The 20,108-nt window shown below is 37.1% G+C and overlaps 1 protein-coding gene across 3 annotated transcripts in view; it reads right to left on the reverse strand.

The window, feature by feature from the left end:
* Positions 1 to 20,108, reverse strand: part of LOC145296708 (putative methyltransferase NSUN7) — a 76,852-nt gene that overhangs the window by 36,347 nt on the left and 20,397 nt on the right. For all 3 annotated transcript variants that reach the window (XM_080142685.1, XM_080142686.1, XM_080142687.1), the window contains exon 2: positions 4,782 to 5,074. In XM_080142685.1, coding sequence (XP_079998811.1) covers positions 4,782 to 5,074 — 293 coding nt within the window. The remainder of the gene's footprint in view (positions 1 to 4,781; positions 5,075 to 20,108) is intronic.

Below are 20,108 nucleotides of genomic sequence, written 5' to 3' on the forward strand. Positions count from 1 at the left end.
ATTCTGCCATGACTTATAGAACGAGAGTAAGCTATCCCCGTGGATGAAATAAAAGTTTCCGTGCAGATTTCCGAGTTCGGGAAGACAAACATGAAGAAGATAGGAGATTATGTCAGTCGAAATGATACGAGAATAACATTCAAGATGAGAACAGTAGTCTGAATGATTTAAATAATACAGAGAAAAAATATAGCAGAAAAATCCCAAACCTTTCATTATGTTACGTTGTCGTTACACTTTTCGCAGAAACAGGAAAAGAATTAAATTAAAATCCGGGTCGGCATTTTTTATTTTTTTAACAGTACTTTATAATTTTCTCAGCACCACTTAATTTCTCACCATCGCCCGATCTACACCTTTTTCTCCCCGACCCTACGCCGGCCGTAGCCAGCCATTTCTGGCCTTCACATTTACACGTCCATTTTCTTCGACGTTGTACTTTGTTTCTTCGACATCACGTCGGCCGTAGCTAGCAATTTCTCGTCTGCGTCTTTTTTCTTCGACGTCGCACTATGTTTTCCCTCGAGCGCCTGCTGCATTTTTCTCCTTTTTTCTTTCTTCTTGCGCACACTTCCTAATTTGCATATGCGCCTTTTTCGGATACTGCTGCTGCTAATCTACCCGCAAGCCATCCATCCTTCGCTGCCGCCGACATCTTTACGCGCACTCACGTTACATAATTACATCCGAACTAATATTCTCAAACAACATGAATTGGAATAAAAATGTGGAAGATATTGCCAAGTCTTTTACAAAGAATGTAGGATATTTCTATCAAGCTAGAAAACTTTTCACACCTGCCTGTATTCTATAATTCTATAAAACCACCATTTACCCATGCCTGGAGTATCGTTGCCTCCTGGGCTGGTGTACCAACCCCTAGACTCCCCTACTTGGACAAGGTGCATAAAATAATTTCTAACCTAAAAGGGTTCTATAGTTCCTGCCAGGCTTCAATCTCTGTCACATCGCCGCAGTGTTACAACCCTATACTTGTTTTACAAGTACGATGGTCGTTCCAAAAATAGTTTTAAATGGTCAAAAATAGGTCAAAATTGAAAAAAAAATAAACAGTTATTCAATTTGTACATTCATCTAAGTTTATTTTTATTTTTAATTTGTAATCAATTAATATGCTTGGCAAGTCTGTTGCCAAGGTCGCTGGAAAGATGGTGGGATCCTTCTACCGCCCCAGAAGATATCTCACTACTGATGCAATTCTCTATCTATATAAAAGCCAAGTACGTCCAAGGATGGAATACTGCTGCCATATCTGGGTAGGAGCTGCTAAAAACAGCCTATCCTGCCTTGACAGAGTACAAAATAGACTTCGTGGCTTAGTGGGGGATGCCCTTTTCTCTACTCTGCAACCTCTCTCCCACAGAAGAGACGTTGCGAGCTATATCCTTGTTTTATCGTTACTTCCATGGCAGATGCTCGTCTGAACTCCAATCTCGGGTCCCCCCTCACTAATCTTTTACGAAAAACACCCGTCTAGCTGAATCCACTGTGAAAATTTTCCCCCCACTCTTTATCTGTGCCTAAATCAAAACGTGGATTCCATGAACAAAGCTTCTTTCTTAGAACTGCACGCCTGTGTAACTCTGTTCTGTCTGCCTGCTTACCACCTGACTACAACTTAGATGTGTTCAAGTCCAACGTTAACAAATTCCTAATGAACCGCCCCCTTAAGTAAACACTTCATCAAATCTCCACACTAACGTAATATACTTGCAATAACCCTTATCCCTGAGTGGCTTCCGGGCCTTGATAAGCGGTGACCACTGTGTAAAAAAAAAAAACAAACGTTGGTGCAGTGGTAACGTCACCAGCTTTGAATGCTGCAGTTTTGCTCTTGGATTTTTGGTTAGCTGATGGTACCCAAATACTTTTTTACTTTTGAAATCACGACTCTATAATAATATATGCAAAATATGAACAAATTAAAATATCATATTTAAGCGTATTTTAAAACCGGGCAAAGCCGCTTGTAGTTTAAAAAAAACTAAAAGAAAAAAAACATAGTCATAAATAAATACACAAAATAGCTTGATTTGTTACCAGGTGCAGTTTTGGTAGGTTGTTAGATCAAATACACTAGGTAAATAAAGCATTCTTGCAATACTATTATTACAGTGTCTATGAGTTAGAAGTCAAATGCAACGATCAGCACTTACAAACCAAAGAACGCTCACAAAATTAAAAAAGAAAATACAAATATGGCGAATAGGCTTGGCGCAAGAACAAATAACAATTTCCCTTTTCAACACTGAGAAGCCATTAATGTCTCTTATGTCGCCGTCTTTCATAAACATGTCTTTACGTGTTTTTATGTCAATTACTCGAAAAATAAAATCGTCTATTGAAAACAGTTGGGAAAAGTGTAAGATATTAATTTTATATATATATGAAGACTGAAGGATAGGTCGAAAATTATGTACCTGTAAAAAAAATTAAAAAAATTTTTTTTTTCATAATATTATTTTGTATTCTTGCACGTCACCACTTGAAAACGAATAAAGAAAAGTTATAAGCTTTTATACTTTTCGTATTCTTTTTTATACATTTCCATTCATATATATATATATATATATATATATATATATATATATATATATATAACTACTTAATTTACTCACATAAAATTAATATACGAAAGTATAAATTTATGCGTAAACTTTAAGTATTTACTTCAAAAGTGCTCAATACGTAGCTAGTTAGTAAGTTATATTACATATATATTTTATAACTTACTATATATATATATATATATATATATATATATATATATATATATATATATAGTAAGTTATAAAATATATATAGATATAGATACTCCTATGCATTTGTTTATTTCTGTATTGATATTCGTATTAAAACCTTTTTTCCATTGCAGTCACTAGTAAAAGATCTAGCTAATTTGCATATTCTTTTAAACAATCATTTTAATTAATTCTCTATTAGTTTTTCGGTTTTCTTATAGGATGATGATCTTTAGTAAACTATTACGTGTAATTATGTAATTATATTCATGCAGATATTCTAAATTATTTATACTTGCTTGATATTTGCATAAAAATGGTATAGTAAACACAAACCTCTTTCTATATATATTTACATATGCGTATATATATTTGTTTAAAAAAATTCCTACCAAACTCCTCTCTCAGGTTTTGTGTCTACAAACATGAACCTTCATACCTAGGGTATACGAACACGTGCGAAACTTTACATTTGGGTTTCAGCCGGGGAAAATCGGTGCAAAATGTGAAAACTAAACAAATGAACTTTGCCAAGTGAAGGTCGAACGACGGCATTACAAATATGCATGCGTAACATAATAGCTGTTAGTTGATGTTTTAATTTTTAGCCTTGTAGTAAACATGTTCGTAACTGTCAAGAATTAACGTCAAAGTAAAAAATCGATCATAAGCTAAACGTTTTGGTTTCGATTTCTGGTGGTGACGCACAAGTCATTTTCTTTTTAACTTTTTAAAGCATTACTATATATTGGATCCAATATAATATAATAATAAATATGAAATCTGCATTAATCAATATATCATATTTAAGCGGCCTGTTAATATAGATATATTTACCATTAGAAGTTGTTAATGGCATGAACTGAAAACCTGAGTGTACCCAGTTCGAAAATAGAAAAAAAGCGTTTTTTATAATACAAATATAGATACACACACACACACACACACACACACACACACACACACACACACACACACACACAACAACAACAACAACAACAACAAAAACAAATTTATAGGAGTATAGATTGTAATAAAATAAAACCAGTTTCTTATTTAACCCTTATGACCTGATTGAACTAATTCGTTCAGTCGTAAATGAATGCATATAACAACATAAATAAAATTGGATTTAATTCAAATACGCCTTGTACGTATTAGTTTAGTATCTGGATAGATGCCAGATACCTTTAGATTACAACTGTCCATTGCTTAGATTCAGTATGCCGCCATCTAAAATTAACGATAAATATTTTGTAATAGGCTGCATCATAATTCAGGTGATAAAGCGTTAATTAGAAATAAGTCCAAAGAAACAAATATAAGGAATAAATTCGACTCACATTTTTTAGTTGAAACAACATACATTTATGTACAAGTACTTCCACAATAACACCTTGTCGGTTGTTCAAAAGTCTTCTCGTACTCAAACATGCTAATTAAGACTTTGCCGTGTCGAACACGTTGTACTCTATCTTTGTCCGGCCATGTTTAAGATACGACCTTCTCTGTCGCTCTCGGCCACGTGTTTAATACGTCTATTTCTGTTATTCCGGGACACGTTTTTCTTTTTTATAATCTTCTTCTTTCCTTCTTCCTTGCTTTGACGTCACCTCGCACACAGCTCGATCATTTGCATATATTGGTTGTGGTTGCTGCTGCCAAACACGTGTCCGCGCTCTGTTACATACGGATCTATAACTCCTATAGCTTATTACTACTAAGAGTGAATGTACAGATGTATCATTACTAAGTGTATAAATGTAGATATATAAAGAACTAGATGTGAATACACGCAGTTGGCATTACAAAGTGATTAAACCACTCTGTAAATAGGTGATATTATTGCAATAGATTATAAAAGTAGAAGTATATAAGTTTACTTATAGTAGCACTCGACAATAACGGTCAAAATACGATATAGTTACAAGGTTTCAATAAACGAAAGCGTGAAAAAAATAATACATAAAATTAAAGAAAATGCACAATGCTTAATCGTATTGATGTGAATCTACTCACATTTTAATGTCGAGTAAGCCAGTTCGAACAGGAATCTTATTTCTAAGTCAGAATTTGTGGACAGATCGAGTTGATCAGCAGCCTCAACGCTCAAAGTATCATTTACCGGAGCAGTATCTTCGTCACGATGCTGCAGCAGAGAGAATGCCTTGGCCCCTTGCAAGAACACTGTATTTCTTGAAGACGCATCGAGAGATCCAACGTTCAGGACGGCATTACGTAGTTCGAGTGAATCCTTCTTTTTCGAAAACAGTGCTGGGCCTTCATCAGTAGATTCGTCTTTTGGTTTTAGTCTGTTAAAAACGACAGAAAGGGAAAGAAATTAACGAAATAATTAATAAACACAACTGTTTTTTGTAGTTATATATATAATTGTAATTATTTTTTTGGAATTATAATGTCACCAACTCTACAAGAAAAAACGTTGAAAAAATTGACAAAACAGTTCAAACCGGGACTAAAAACCGAGACAGGAGAAATGCTTACTGAAAAGCCACAAGTTAAAGAACGATGGAAGACATATAGTGACATTTTTTACAAGAAATCAAACATCAGACCAGCCGACCAACAGGTAAAGGGGGACCAAGCAGATGACCCCCTCCTCAACATACACAGAAGTTGAAAAGGCAATTAGAGATTTGAAGGCGGGTAAATCTCCAGGAATAAATGATCTTCCTACTGAATTTTTGACGAAAGGGAGCAACACCGTCATCCAATATTTTCAGAAAATGTGCACAGCGATTTGGAAACAAAAAGAATGGCAATCTGACTGGAGAACATCATTATTCGTCATATCCCCCCCCCAAAAAAAAGCGGCACATTTGAATATAGCAACAACCGAACTATCGCCTTGTTTAGTCACAGTAGCCAAGTCATATAAAAAATCATAGCAATCAGATGCGGAACAAATTAAGTACCGAAATAGTAAAAGAACCAGGGACCAAATAATCAACCTAAAAATGATACTTGAGAAGAAAAGGGTATTTTTTTTTTTTTTACACAGTGATCACCACTTATCAAGGCCCGAAAGCCACTCAGGGATAAGGGTTATTGCAAGTACATCACGTTAGTGAGGAGATTTTATGAAGTGTTTAATTAGGGGGGCGGTTCATTAGGAATTTGTTAACATTAGACTTGAAGACATCCAAGTTGTAGTCCGGAGGGAAGCAGGCAGACGGAACAGAGTTCCACAGGCGTGCAGTTCTAAGAAAGAAGCTTTGCTCATGAAATCCGCGTTTTGATTTAGGCACAGATATAGAGTGGGGGAAATTTTTCACAGTGGATTCAGCTAGACGGGTGTTTTTCGTGAAAGTTTGGCGAGGGGGGACCAGGGATTGGAGTTCAGACGAGCACCTGCCATGAAAATAACGATAAAACAAGGATAGGCTCGCAACGTCTCTTCTGTGGGAGAGGGGTTGCAGGGTAGAGAAAAGGGCATCCCCCACTAAACCACGAAGTCTATTTTGTACTCTGTCAAGGCATGATAGGCTGTTTTTGGCAGCTCCTGCCCAGATATGGCAACAGTATTCCATCCTTGGCCGTACTTGGCTTTTATATAGATAGAGAATTGCATCAGTAGTGAGATATCTTCTGGAGCGGTAGAAGGATCCCACCATCTTTCCTGCGACCTTGGCAACAGACTTGATGTACGTGTTCCATTTCAGATCAGGAGTAAAGGTCAAACCCAGAAGCTTGTCAAAACACGGGGCCTCACCCAGACGAGAGCCATCCATCACAATTGATGCCAGCTGGGGATCAGAGCGTTGATGATGTAAGGATAGGAGTTTGGTTTTAGATGCATTAAAGGTAACTAGCCACATCTTCCCCCACTGAACCACGCGCTCGAGATCAGAGGAGAGAGAATCCGAGAGAACTTCGTCATTTACAGCCTTTGATGTGTTGCCGTAGATGGTCGTGTCATCAGCATAGATGTCAACGAATGATTTAAGTATGTGTTTAGGGAGGTCATTGATGTAGATCAGGAAGAGAGTTGGGCCGAGGATTGACCCCTGAGGGATTCCAGCATTTATATTGCAGGCCTCCGATTTTTGTCCATCTACCACTACTCTTATGAGCCTATCGGAGAGAAATGATTTAATGATTGAGAAAACATTTCCAGTTATACCGTAGCTGGAAATCTTGTGAAGTAGACCCTTATGCCATACTTTGTCAAAGGCCTTTGATATGTCAAGAGCAATTGCCCTAGAAAGGAAGCCTTTGTCAAGAGATTCACTAATCCTGTGGGATATAACCGTCAGCACATCTGCGGTAGATCTTGCAGAGCGGAAACCATATTGTGTGTCACTAAGAAGGTTGTTTCTGCTGAGGTGGTTGACTATTTCTCTATTTAATATTGATTCCAGTAACTTACTCATAACACAGAGAAGACTTATTGGTCTGTATTGAGAGGGAGATGACTTATCACCTGAATTCTTAAATACAGGGCAAACTGATGATGTCTTCCAGGGGGTCGGAAAGCACTTCTCCTTAAGGCAGCGCTTAAATAGTTTCGTAAGTATGGGAGCAAGTTCTGGTTGAAGCTTTTTTAACACTATAATTGGGATGCCATCATTTTATTTAATTTATTTATTGTTTTATTTAGGTTTCATCGATTATAGAAAAGCTTTCGATACGGTGGTACAAGAAATCCTCTTAAATGTGATGGCAGACATGGGATTCCTCATACACATAATCGATCTTATCAGATACCTATATATATATATATATATATATATATATATATATATATATATATATATACATATATATATATATATATATATATATATATATATATATTCCCAGAAAGCAACAATAAGACCAACAGGAATCGAAATTGGTGGAAAAACAACCAATAACCTGACGATGTAGTTCTGATCGTAATATGTATACAAGAACTACAAGACTTAACCAGCAAAGTAAAAATTGTCAGTGAAGCAACGGGACTTATCCTCAATGTCAGCAAAATACAGTTAATGAAAGTAACACAGGCACGAAATGATGCATAAGTTCAGTCATCATAACAATGCAATTTTCACTTATCTCTGATCCATTGGAGTGGATAAAAATGTAAGAGATATTACTGAAAATTCCGTTTGATTTAGGATAATTTATAATGGTTACATGCCGTTGAACACGAACAAACAAACAAACAATATAAACTTCTCAAATATTGCCATTGTTAACTAATCCACAAAACGAATACCACTTTTTTTAAATGTTCTTATTTATAATTGAATTGTTTTAGTTTTGAAACATTTAATTTTGTTAATGTAATGTTAATATTGCTTACCTTAGCGACATCAGATTAAACATTAACGTATGATCTTGTTTTTAAATGTTGCGTGAAATGTGAGATAACCCTATCTGCTCAAGAACATGAAATGTCTTAGCGTATTATTAATTCAAATAACGGTTCATTTATTATAATTATATAGTGTGACAGCGTTTCTCTTAGATTTGAATTTATCGTCTCATATTTCGATACGCATACAAATATACGTGTCCGTGGATATATATATATATATATATATATATATATATATATATATAAAGAGAGAGAAATGTTAACATTTTGGCAATTTTGATACACATTTATATATCACTGGCATGTGTTTGAAGGAGTATGTTGAGCAAAAAAAAAAAAGCGGTCAATTTTTTAAACTTTGTCCCCTATTATGACGCCTCAACATTTATTGTTTTGGGCTAAAATAAAGTTATTAAGTTATATCCATGTCCAAGGAACCTATATCTAAAATTTCAAGTGTTTAGACCCAAAATTAGCGAAGGAGTTTGGTAGAGTTCTCAAGGGTGAAATCGTTGAACTGTGACCCCTTAACAGCCAAATTTCTGGCCGAAACCGATCACAAAGATTTTCTCAAATCTCAGTACCCTGTATATCCAATTTCGAGTCTGTAGATTTTAAATTGACGGAGTTATTGCGTAGGGAAATGTACACACACACACACAAACATACACACACACACTCACAGACACGTTAACTTTTGTAGATATATAGATAAATATATAATCGTAAACCAAGGAAAAGAAAGAAGTAATCAATTTCCTTGGGCAATAAGGTATTTGTGTAAATAGGGTGGATTTGTTAAGATTGAGAAATAAATTGTAATTTGTTGAAAATGAAATCAGTCTCTCCAATAACACGACTAAAACGTGATATTTGACCATTAATTCTTGACCTCGAAATAAAATAATATTCTCAAACAGTACTATTTATTTTATTAAAATAAAACAAATATTGGATAAAAAGCACGATAACAAAGAATCGTTAATTAATAAAATGTCCTTTTGCATACCAATATGCAAATTAGTAAAGCTTACGACTTCGATTCCATATAAGTAAACATTATATAACAGATAAGACTGCTTCTATTGTATACAACTAAATTAACTTGTAAGGACCCTTTTAACCTCGGCGTTAGTGTGAGAAATGGACCGACTTTCGCATTTGTTTTTATTTAAAAGATAATCTTTTGTAACCGATTCCCAATAGATCTCGGATTTGAATTATTGTTTTTGTTGTTTTCACCCACCCACCCCCCAAAAAACCCAACAGATATCTCTATGCATAACTTACTTTAAAAATGCACTTGTTAGCTGATATCTCATTTTTCCTCCACCTTATTGTAGAAGTCTGACAATACTGGCATTATTAACCAGCGACCACTGAGGGAGTACCTTTCTTTCTTTGACAGAGTACAAACCGACTTCGAAACTTAGTGGGAGCGTCCTCTTCTCTATAGCCACTTTCTCACAGAAGAGATGTTACTAGTCTCTCTCTCTCTCTCTCTCTCTCTGTTTTATCGTTATTTTCATAGTGGGTGTTTAGCTGAGTTTGTATCTATGGTCCCCCTGCGCAAAATTCACAAGAAAATCTCGTTTAACTACAACCAGTAACAATAATTCTCCTTTTTACTTCTGTGTACCCAAAATTAAACAGAGATTACATGAATATAGTTTTTTTTTGTTTTTGCAAGAATTACCCATCCATGGCATTGGAACAGAGGGACTGCTTCCCACGTGATTATAAAGTAATCGTTTTCAAGTCCAATGTAAACAACTTCTTGTTGACGCGTCCTCTTAAATAATCAGATTATGGCCAATTTCAACCATCGTTAATAATCATCACGGCGCTGTTCTACCCTCCGCTTTACACTCATTAACCCATATCCTCGAGTGGTCCTTGGACCTTAATAAGTGATGCTTTCACGCAGACATATTTGACACAACAATTTTTTATCTGAATAATAGTAATAGCCTAAGTTAATACAGTAATATTAGTAATACCCTCACTAAATAATAGAAACGCCTTTCTGAACGATGGTAATATCATTTATTGAATAAAATAATTATGGTAATTTCTCTCCGGAATCATAGTAAAGATATTTTTAGATAATAGTAATAGTCTTTCATAGCAGTAGTAATAACCATTCCTAAATAGAATAATAATATCAATAGCCCTTCGGAATAATCGTAATAGCCCTTCATGAATATAGTAATAATATTAATAGCGCTCTGAATAATAGTAATGGCCCTTCAAACATAAATAAAAGTAGAATAGAATAAAAATAAAATATAGCAAGCTACGGAGACACAGAATTAAAAAGTAAGTATTAAATTAACGCATCAACATCTCAGTGGTAAGACAACAACTATGAAAGGCAGTAAAGAATTAAAAAAAAATAATACCATTAAATACAGACCAACAATGAAAGACCAAATAAGAACACAAAATTGGATTTATAAGACCATAAATTCAACCTTGATCGCTCTTCGGGGCCCGTGGCGTAGTGGATAAAAGCGTTAAGTTTCTACAGTACCATCTGAGCAATGTCTGAAATAGCGGCTTCAATCCTACCCAAGCAAGCCAGAGGAATAGTTGGCCAAAACGTGATAGGACAACAATTATGGAAGGCAGTAAATACTGGGGTTATTTTACAAAACTCAGCATTCCTATCCCCTCCCGGTTAATCACCTGAAGAAGGCCAGAGGATGAGTTGGTCGAAATGTGGTGAAACAACACCTATGAAGATGAGGATAACAGCCCGCAAAAAGAATGAATGCACAAATTATGAAGTCTCATCTCAAAAGATTCCAAAAATTAAAACATACATATATATATTTATAATAACATTGAATTTATCTTTAACTTTTTAAGATTCATTAAGCTGGCGCCTTAAATTATAGACATTTCCTAGAATCAAAATATTGTAATACACTTTTATTAAAGTTAGAATACGGATTTTAGATATAAGATTTAGTAGTATTATAGTTTGAGTTGATCTTCTCAAAGGAACATAAAAATGACGTAAAACTTCTCTTCATGGAATTTATTTTATCTGTTCTTTTTAGTTTGGTTCGTTTTGCAACCAAATCTGCATAATTTTCGTCATATTATGTTCAAATTCCATTAAGGTACCATAAAATATAAAGAATCCATTCGGGTTAAAAATCTCACAGGTGAGACCATGGCCAGCCTGCGAAAAGAGAATCCACTGTGGTTCTCTACTTTTACCCATATAGCATTGCAACTAACAAATCGATATTTATTTCTGATTACCGCTTTGTCCTTTCTCATCCATCTGCTCGCCTTTGGAACACTGTTTCACTGGCCTACTTCTCGGTTGAATACAACGTTCAAATCTAATGTCAACAAGTTCTTATCTTCGAATGGCCTTCAGGCCTTGATAAGTGGTGACTTCCAAGTAAAAAAAAAGACAATAATCGTAAATATAGTAGTACAAACTGATGTGAATTTAGAGGAACAAGAAAAGGAGAAAGTCGAAAAGTACTAAGATATAAAAAAGGGAGATAAAAGGATTGTGGAATTTGAAGAAAGTAAAAGTTGTATCTCTTATAACGAGAGCCATGCAGAGTGTGATAAAAGAATCTGACAAGTTGATTGAGAAAATTGCAAGATTGGAATGCTTCAGAAAATTGCCTTGTTGGAAACTGTCAGAACCTTGCGGAAATTGTGAGAGATGTCAGAAACGTAGATGTTTATATCCTATGGTTATTTGTTACCAGCATAAAATCGGTAATAACGGACGCACACCAAATGTGGCAAGAGAATAATAACAACAAAAATGACATCTAAACAAGGGAATTGAATCATTAATAACAGCCTTACAAACGAAGATCGACAAGACGCAAGAAACCAGCAAATTTAAGGTATTGCAATGACACCGTCTAAAGAGCAGGTATAATTTACAAGGGGAGACGATAAAAGTGAAAAACAACACTGCAGCTTTTTTTGAACATTTATAGTGAAAAATCTATTCATGTAACTTGATTATGTAGTAGAGCTGACATCTATTCAATGTAACAGCCTTCAGCCTCAATCACCGCCTCAATACGGATCCGGAACTAGGAACATGACTTTTCCACAAGCGCAGGATGGAGCTCGGCAAATTCTCAGCGAATGGCAGCGATTTCGTTTTGTGGGAGGTCATGTTGGTGATCTTCTCGACGTATAACCAAACGAAGTATTCCAGCAGGTTCATGTCCTGGGAGGAACGGTACAAAGTCGTAGCACTCCTTCTGAAGCCAAGCCTGGGTCTCTTTGGACTTGTGGGCCGGTGCTAAGTCCTGCTGCCACATCCAGGGTCTGATTGCGGCCACCTGATTGCACCAAAGGATCACCACACTCTTCAGCACATCCAGGCACACTTTGGTGTTGACTTTAAGGCTGATTTCGAAGATGTGAGGTGGCATAATGTAAGACCATAGCCGTGGCTGGAAACTTAGTAGCACCATCCGAATTTGCGTTTTGAGGATGCCATCAGTGGTCATGTTGACATAACTTGGATCGGTAGAGAGCATAAATTGTACAGCGGCGCATCCCTGATCTTGTTTGTTGAACATTGTGTCACTTTCAGACATGATATAAGCTCCCGTCGCTCTTGGAATTTGTACTCAACTAGTCAAATAGTCGATGGTCTGCAACACACACACACACAAAAAAAAAAAACGGTTTTCATCAAACAGAGATGGAATCATTTCGTCTTTTCTAGCACGACAATTTTATCATTCCACCTTGTAGTGTCAGTTTATGTTTATCTGTTTAAATGTGATTGTATTTGAAAGATGTAAGTTTGTAACAAAAGCAATTCCTTGTTTGGCACGTTAACATTCTTTTACGTAGAATTATTTTTATTTCGCGTGTTTTAACTTGCTTTGACACACCCGGGTTAAAATAAACGGATCGTTTGTCAAATACTGAACTTAAATTAAAAGACATTATTGTTGTGGTCCTAAGAAAGGATCACGAAGAAAGACGCGGACAACAGGTCTACGTAGAAAGAATCTATCGTACAAAAAGTGGAATATAAAGAAACGTTGTTGGTATTTCCGACTGCTAAGTTAGTATGTAACCTCGGGTTAGGTTGGAATATTTTCTCCTCATAAGAGTATTAACGTCATGGTAATGGTTAGCCGAATCTATTAGAAGTGAACGGGTAAATCCCCATGAATTTTTTAATGTAAATAATCACAAATATATTTCATCGAGGGGAAGGAGGTGAATTAGTGCTATGGTGTAAATGTTGGAAAGAATAACGAGAAGTCTCGGAATTATTTAAATGAATAATATATTAAACAGAAAATAAAAAAAACAATGTTAATTGAGTGGGAACTCCGCTCAACTGAAGGACAAAGTAAAGTTGACTCATTCTCACCCCCTGTCTCTCTCTGAGTCAGAAATAGTCCATTGTCAGAATCTGTAAGGGCGCTACTAAAATAATTTCATTTTTTACATGGAGGTCACCACTTATCAAGCCCCGGAAGCCACTCGGGGATAAGGGTTATTGTGTGTACAGTAATCAATGGGAAAGTATCGTAGTAATCGTTAGTATTGGAGATTTGATAAAGTGTCTTACTTAAGGGGCCAGTTCATCAGGAATTTATTAATGTTGGACTTGAAGACATCCAAGTTGTAGTCAGGTGGGAAGCAGGCAAACGCAAGAGAGTTCCACAGGCGTGCACTTCTAAGAAAGAAGCTTTGCTCATGGAATCTACGCTTTGATTTAGGCACAGATAGAGAGTGGGGAAAATTAATGACAGTAGTTTCAGCTAGACGGGTGTTTATCGTAAAAGATTGGCGAGGGGAGACCAGAGATTGGAGCTCAGACGAGCACTTGCCATGGAAATAACGATAAAAAAGACAGGATCGCAACGTCTTTTCTGTGGGAGAGCGGTTGCAGGGAAAAGAAAAGGGCACCCCCCCACTAAGCCACGAAGTCTATTTTGTACTCTGTCAAGGCAGGATAGGCTGTTTTTAGCAGCTCCTGCCCAGATGTAGCAGCAGTACCCCATCCTTGGATGTACTTCGCTTTTATACAGATAAAGAATTGCATCAGTAGTGAGATATCTTCTGGAGCGGTAGAAGGATCCCACCATCTTCCCAGCGACCTTGACAACAGACTTGATGTACATGTTCCATTTCAGATCAGGAGTAAAGGTCAAACCCAGAAGCTTGTCAAAAGATGAGGCCTCCCCTAGACGAGAGCCATCCATTTCAATTGATGCCAGATGGGGATCAGAGCGTTGATGATGTAAAGATAGGACCTTGGTTTTAGATGCATTAAAAATAACAAGCCACCTCTTCCCCCACTGTACCACGCGCTCAAGATCAGAGGAGAGAGAATCAGAGAGAACTTCGTCATTTACTGCATTTGGTGTGTTGCCATAGATGTTCGTGTCATCAGCATAGATGTCAACGAATGATTTAACTATGTGTTTTGGGAGATCATTGATGTAAACCAGGAAGAGAGTTGGACCCAGGATGGACCCCTAAAAGACTCCAGCATTAATACTCTGGGCCTCTGATTTCTGCCCATCAACTACTACTCTTATGAGCCTATCAGAGAGAAATGATTTAATAATTGAGAAAACATTTCCAGTTATACCGTAGCTGGAAATCTTGTGAAGTAGGCCTTTTGCCATACCTTATCGAAGGCCTTTGATATGTCAAGAGCAATTGCCATAGAAGGGAAGCCTTTGTCGAGAAATTCACTAATCCTATGAGATATAATAGTTAGCACATCTGCTGGTGATCTAGCAGAACGAAAACCATATTGCATGTCACTAAGAAGGTTATTTCTGCTGAGATGGTTACCTACTTCTCTATTTAATATGGATTCCACCAGTTTACTCATGACACACCAGAGACTTATTGGTCTGTACTGAGAAAGAGATGACTTATCACCTGAGTTCTTAAATACAGCGCATACTGATGAGGTTTTCTAGGGTGTTGGAAAGCACTTCTCCTTAAGGCAACGCTTAAACAGTTTTGTAAGTATGGGGCAAGTTCTGGTTGAAGTTTTTCAACACTATAATTGGAATGCTGTCAGAGCCAGTTGCTTTACTGGAATCAAGGTTCTTGATTAGCTTGGCGACATCATGCACAGATATTTGTATGTTGCATAGCGTGTTGTCTGTTACAGGAGGAAATACGGGGAGTTTATGGCCTTCGTCGCATGGAGTAGAATTAGCTGCAAAGTTCCTGGCAAATAGATTGGCCTTGTCTGATGCTAACAAGATTACCTCAAGTCCATTGATGATAGTTGGGATAGAACGCACGCTTCTGTTCAGAATCCTGTTTGCTATTTGCCAAAACTGGTGGGACCCAAGCCACTGCTCAGCTACTTTGGATTTAACAGACTGAGCTTTTAGCTCTCTTGCATTTTTTATTATTCTTTTACAGTGGTTGCTGGCAGTCCCGAAAGCAGCTTTAGTCTCAGTACATCCTTTCTTTCTTTCTTTCTTTTTTTTTCTTCTTTTTTCTTTTTTTCTTTTTTTTTTTTTTTTTTTTCTCGTCCATAAATGTTTATCTACCAAGTTGATCTTAAATATTGTATAATCAATCCATTATATTATCATTTTCAGTCCCCCACCCCTAATTTCTGGCTCCCATCTTATCTCGCAATTACTTATAACGTCACCAACTAACTTCGGAAGAACCCCCCCCCCCATCCGATTTTGTTTTATATCATAAGTTGCTTAAAACGTGATTAGTTAAAGTTCAGAATAAAATCACGCTTTCTCTTAACGGTTAATTTAAAAAAAAAAAAAAAATCTTCTGAACGCTATTAAAAGTTAAATTCTTCACTAGTTTGGAGACGGAATGCGTTGTTGTGATAAGTGATTTTTTTCTCTACTAATTCGCACTTTTTATTTTAAGATTCAAATATTAATAACTACATTTTATTTCAGTATTTAATTTATGTATTTCTGTTGTATTAAATGCTAGCTTCTTTTTTTTTTTTTTTTTTTTTTTTTTTTTTTCTCTCGTCCATAAATGTTTATTTATCTACCGAGTTGATTGCAAAAATAGATTACCTAATTGTACTCATTTTTAGTTCGTGGGAGGGGAATCTATCACCATACTTTCCCTTAAACAGGACCGTTGGACTTTTATTAAGTACAATACTTAATAGTTATTTTTTATTTTTTATTTATTTATTTTATTTTATTTTATTTTATTTTTTTTTTTAATGGAGAGTAGAAAACGCATTGTGGATGCGTTATCGGCAGCTCCTGTTACTCTCGCTTCTTCTTATTTGTCCCTCAGTCCTCATTTTTTAAATGAGTGATTTTTCTGACAAAGGGAGAAGAAAAAGCTGTTTTCTAGGTTGGCAGTATTTTTTGCGCGAACAGTTGGCAGAGTTGGTGGAAATTTTCTGTTTCTATGTCTATCCTTGTAGCCATGTCACTAGTAAGGGTGCTGGAGGTAAACGTTTTGTCTGGGCTGACGTTATCCGCCTGATAGTCAGGGACCCGAACCTTGGATTAACCACTAAGGAGGCTGTCCTATCAGCAGGTGCAAAGTACTGGGGCTGCTGTATTGCCATTTGGTGAATGGAATCTGGACCATGCAGTAGCTTCTGGTGGGGCCTCTCGATGCCATACTAGTGGGTAATTGTTACGGCTTTACCTTATCATGTGGTACAAAAAAAAAAAAATTCTTCGTTTCTTTTTCTCTCTTAGTTTCCCCTCTCTGTCCTGCTCTAAGTAAATCTGTCGACCTAGTCCACAAATTCCAAAATTTCATCATGACAAGTTTCAAGAAAAAATACACGATTAAACCCGGTTCTCCAACTTCCAACGTAGACCCCTACTACCATGTCTCCTTCTCCAACATCAGGGGTCTACGTTCTAACCTTCCAGAGGTTGAAACCCAATTACAGGAGACTAAACCAGACCTTTTATTTTTAAGTGAAACTGGCATTGGACAGGCTATTTCCCTAGATGAGTTTGCAGTTACAGGATACTCTAACTTAACTTCTAAATCTGACCCCCAAGATCGCCATGGGCATGGAATATGTGCCTATATTAAAGATAGCTTTCCATGTGGGAGGGACATCTCCAGGGAAGATCCTAACTTACCCTATATGTGCTTCCGGGTTGCTTTTGCTCACACTACTGCATTTATATTTACTCTCTATCGCCCCCACAACAGCGGAGTTACTATCTTTCAAAGCATATCTGAGAAAATTGACCAAGTCCTTTCTACTTATCCTTCAGCTAACATTCACGTATGTGGAGACTTCAATGTTCACAACGTCGAATGGTTGACCCACTCAAACAAGACCGATGATGAGGGGAGGTTCTGTCATGATTTCTCCATTGCCTATGACCTCACTCAGATTGTTCAGGAACCTACCCGTGTGCCCGATAATGACGGCCAGTATGCGAGCCTACTAGACCTTTTTCTCACAACTTGCCCTGAACTATGTTCAGTTTCTGTTCTGTCGCCTCTTGGATCTTCCGACCACTCTGTTGTATCAATTAAGATAAAAATGAAATGTAATAAGTCCCCAGACGTACCACTTCATCGTACAGTATATCGATACACTAAGGCTGACTGGGATAGCTTCCGTACATTTATATCTGATCTACCTCTGCATTCCATATTTAAAAAGGATGTGTCCTCTATAGTATTAGACCTAACTGAATGGTTAATTGTAGGTATTGACCATTTCATACCCTCTAAAAAGTTTCAGCAAAAACCTAACAGCCAGCCATGGTTCTCTCCAGAATGTGCTGCTGCCATTGCGCACAGAAATCACTTTTTCCACTGCTTCAAACGTAATAGATGTATGGAAACTAAAGCCGTTTTCAGGACTGCCAGCAACCATTGTAAGAAAGTAATAAGGAACGCAAGAGAGTTGTATGCTCAATCTGTTAAGTCCAAAGTAGCTGAGCAGCGGCTTGGTTCCCACCAGTTTTGGCAAATAGCAAACAGAATCCTGAACAGAAGCGTGTGCTCCATCCCAACTATTATCAATGGACCTGAGGTAATCTCGTCAGCATCAGACAAAGCCAAACTCTTTGTCAAGAACTTTGCAGCTAATTCTACCCTTTGCGACCAAGACCGCCAACCCCCAATATTTCCTCCTGTATCAGAAAACACGCTATGTGATATACGTATATCTGTACGTGATGTTGCGAAGCTAATCAAAAACCTTGATTCGAGTAAAGCAACTGGCCCTGATGGTATTCCAATTATAGTACTCAAAAAACTTCAACCTGAACTAGCGCCCATACTTACAAAACTGTTTAAACGTTGTCTTAAGGAGAATAGTTTCCCATCTCCCTGGAAAATCTCATCAGTATGCCCTGTATTTAAGAATTCAGGTGATCGCTCATCCCCCTCTCAGTACAGGCCAATAAGTCTCCTGTGCGTCATGAGTAAGTTGCTAGAATCTGTGTTAAATACAGAAGTAATCAAACATCTCAACAAAAATAACCTTCTTAGTGACACTCAATATGGTTTCCGTTCTGCTAGATCTACAGCAGATGTCCTTACAGTTATATCGCATAGGATTAGCAAATCTCTCGACGGTGGCAATCTTTCTAGGGCAATTGCTCTTGACATATCTAAAGCCTTTGATAGGGTATGGCATAAAGGTTTACTTCATAAGATCGCTAGCTATGGTATAGCTGGAAAAGTCTTCTCAATTATTAAATCATTTCTTTCTGATAGGTTCATAAGAGTAGTAGTTGAGGGGCAAAAATCAGAAGCTCTCAGTATTAATGCCGGTGTCCCTCAGGGATCCATCCTGGGCCCAACTCTTTTCCTGATCTACATTAATGATCTTCCAAATCATATCCTTACATCATTTGTAGACATTTATGCTGACGACACTACCATTTATGGTACCACATCTAAGACAGTAAACGAGCAAGTACTCTCCAATTCTCTCTCCTCTGATCTTGAGCATGTAGTACAATGGGGAAAGGAGTGGCTGGTTACTTTTAATGCATCTAAAACCAAGCTTCTCTCTTTACATCATCAACATTTTAATCCACATTTGTCATCAATTGAAATGAATGGCTCTCGTCTTCAGGAGGCCTCAAGTTTTGACAAGCTTCTGGGCTTGACCATTACTCCTGATCTTAAATGGAACACGTATATCAAATCTGTTGCCAAGGCCGCTGGAAAAATGGTGGGATCTTTCTATCGATCCAGTAGATATCTCACTGCTGATGCTATTCTCTATCTATATAAGAGCCAGGTACGTCCAAGGATGGAATACTGTTGCCACATCTGGGCAGGAGCTGCTAGAAAGGACTTGTCCTGCCTTGATAGAGTTCAAAATAGACTTCGTAGCCTCGTAGGAGATGTCCTTTTCTCCTCCTTACAACCTCTATCTCACAGAAGAGATGTTGTGAGTTTGTCTCTGATGTATCGTTATTTTCATGGAAAGTGTTCAACTGAGCTTCAATCTATGGTCCCCCCTCGCCAAACATTCACAAGAAACACTCGTCTAGCTGTAAACACTATCAATAATTTCCCCCACTCTTTATCTGTGCCTAAACCTAAACATAGATTCCATGAACAAAGCTTCTTTCTTAGAACTGCACGCCTGTGGAATTGTCTTCCGTTTTCCTGCTTTCCGGCTGACTACAATATGGTTGTGTTCAAGTCTAAGGTAAATAAGTTCTTGATGAGCCGTTCCATATAAGTTATTAAATTTACCAAATTTTCATTACTAATGATTACTATATTGACCAACTTCTACTGTACACTCTTTAACCCTTATCCTTGAGTGGCCTCTGGGCCTTGATAATGTGGTGATGCCTTTGTAAAAAAAAAAAAAAAAAAAAAAAAAATCCATTACGTTGGTAGCTATGGAAAAAGTGATTTCTGTGAGCGATGGCAGCAGCACATTCAGAGGAGACCCATGGCTGGGTGTTAGGTTTTTTTTGAAATTTTTTGGATGGTATGAATCGGTCTATTCCTACAATTAACCATTCGGTCAGGTCTGATACTATAGAGGACACATCCTTTTTAAACATGGAATA

Source organism: Euprymna scolopes, chromosome 17 (assembly GCF_053919585.1).
Source record: "Euprymna scolopes isolate OS-2025 chromosome 17, ASM5391958v1, whole genome shotgun sequence".
Taxonomy (NCBI): domain Eukaryota; kingdom Metazoa; phylum Mollusca; class Cephalopoda; order Sepiida; family Sepiolidae; genus Euprymna; species Euprymna scolopes.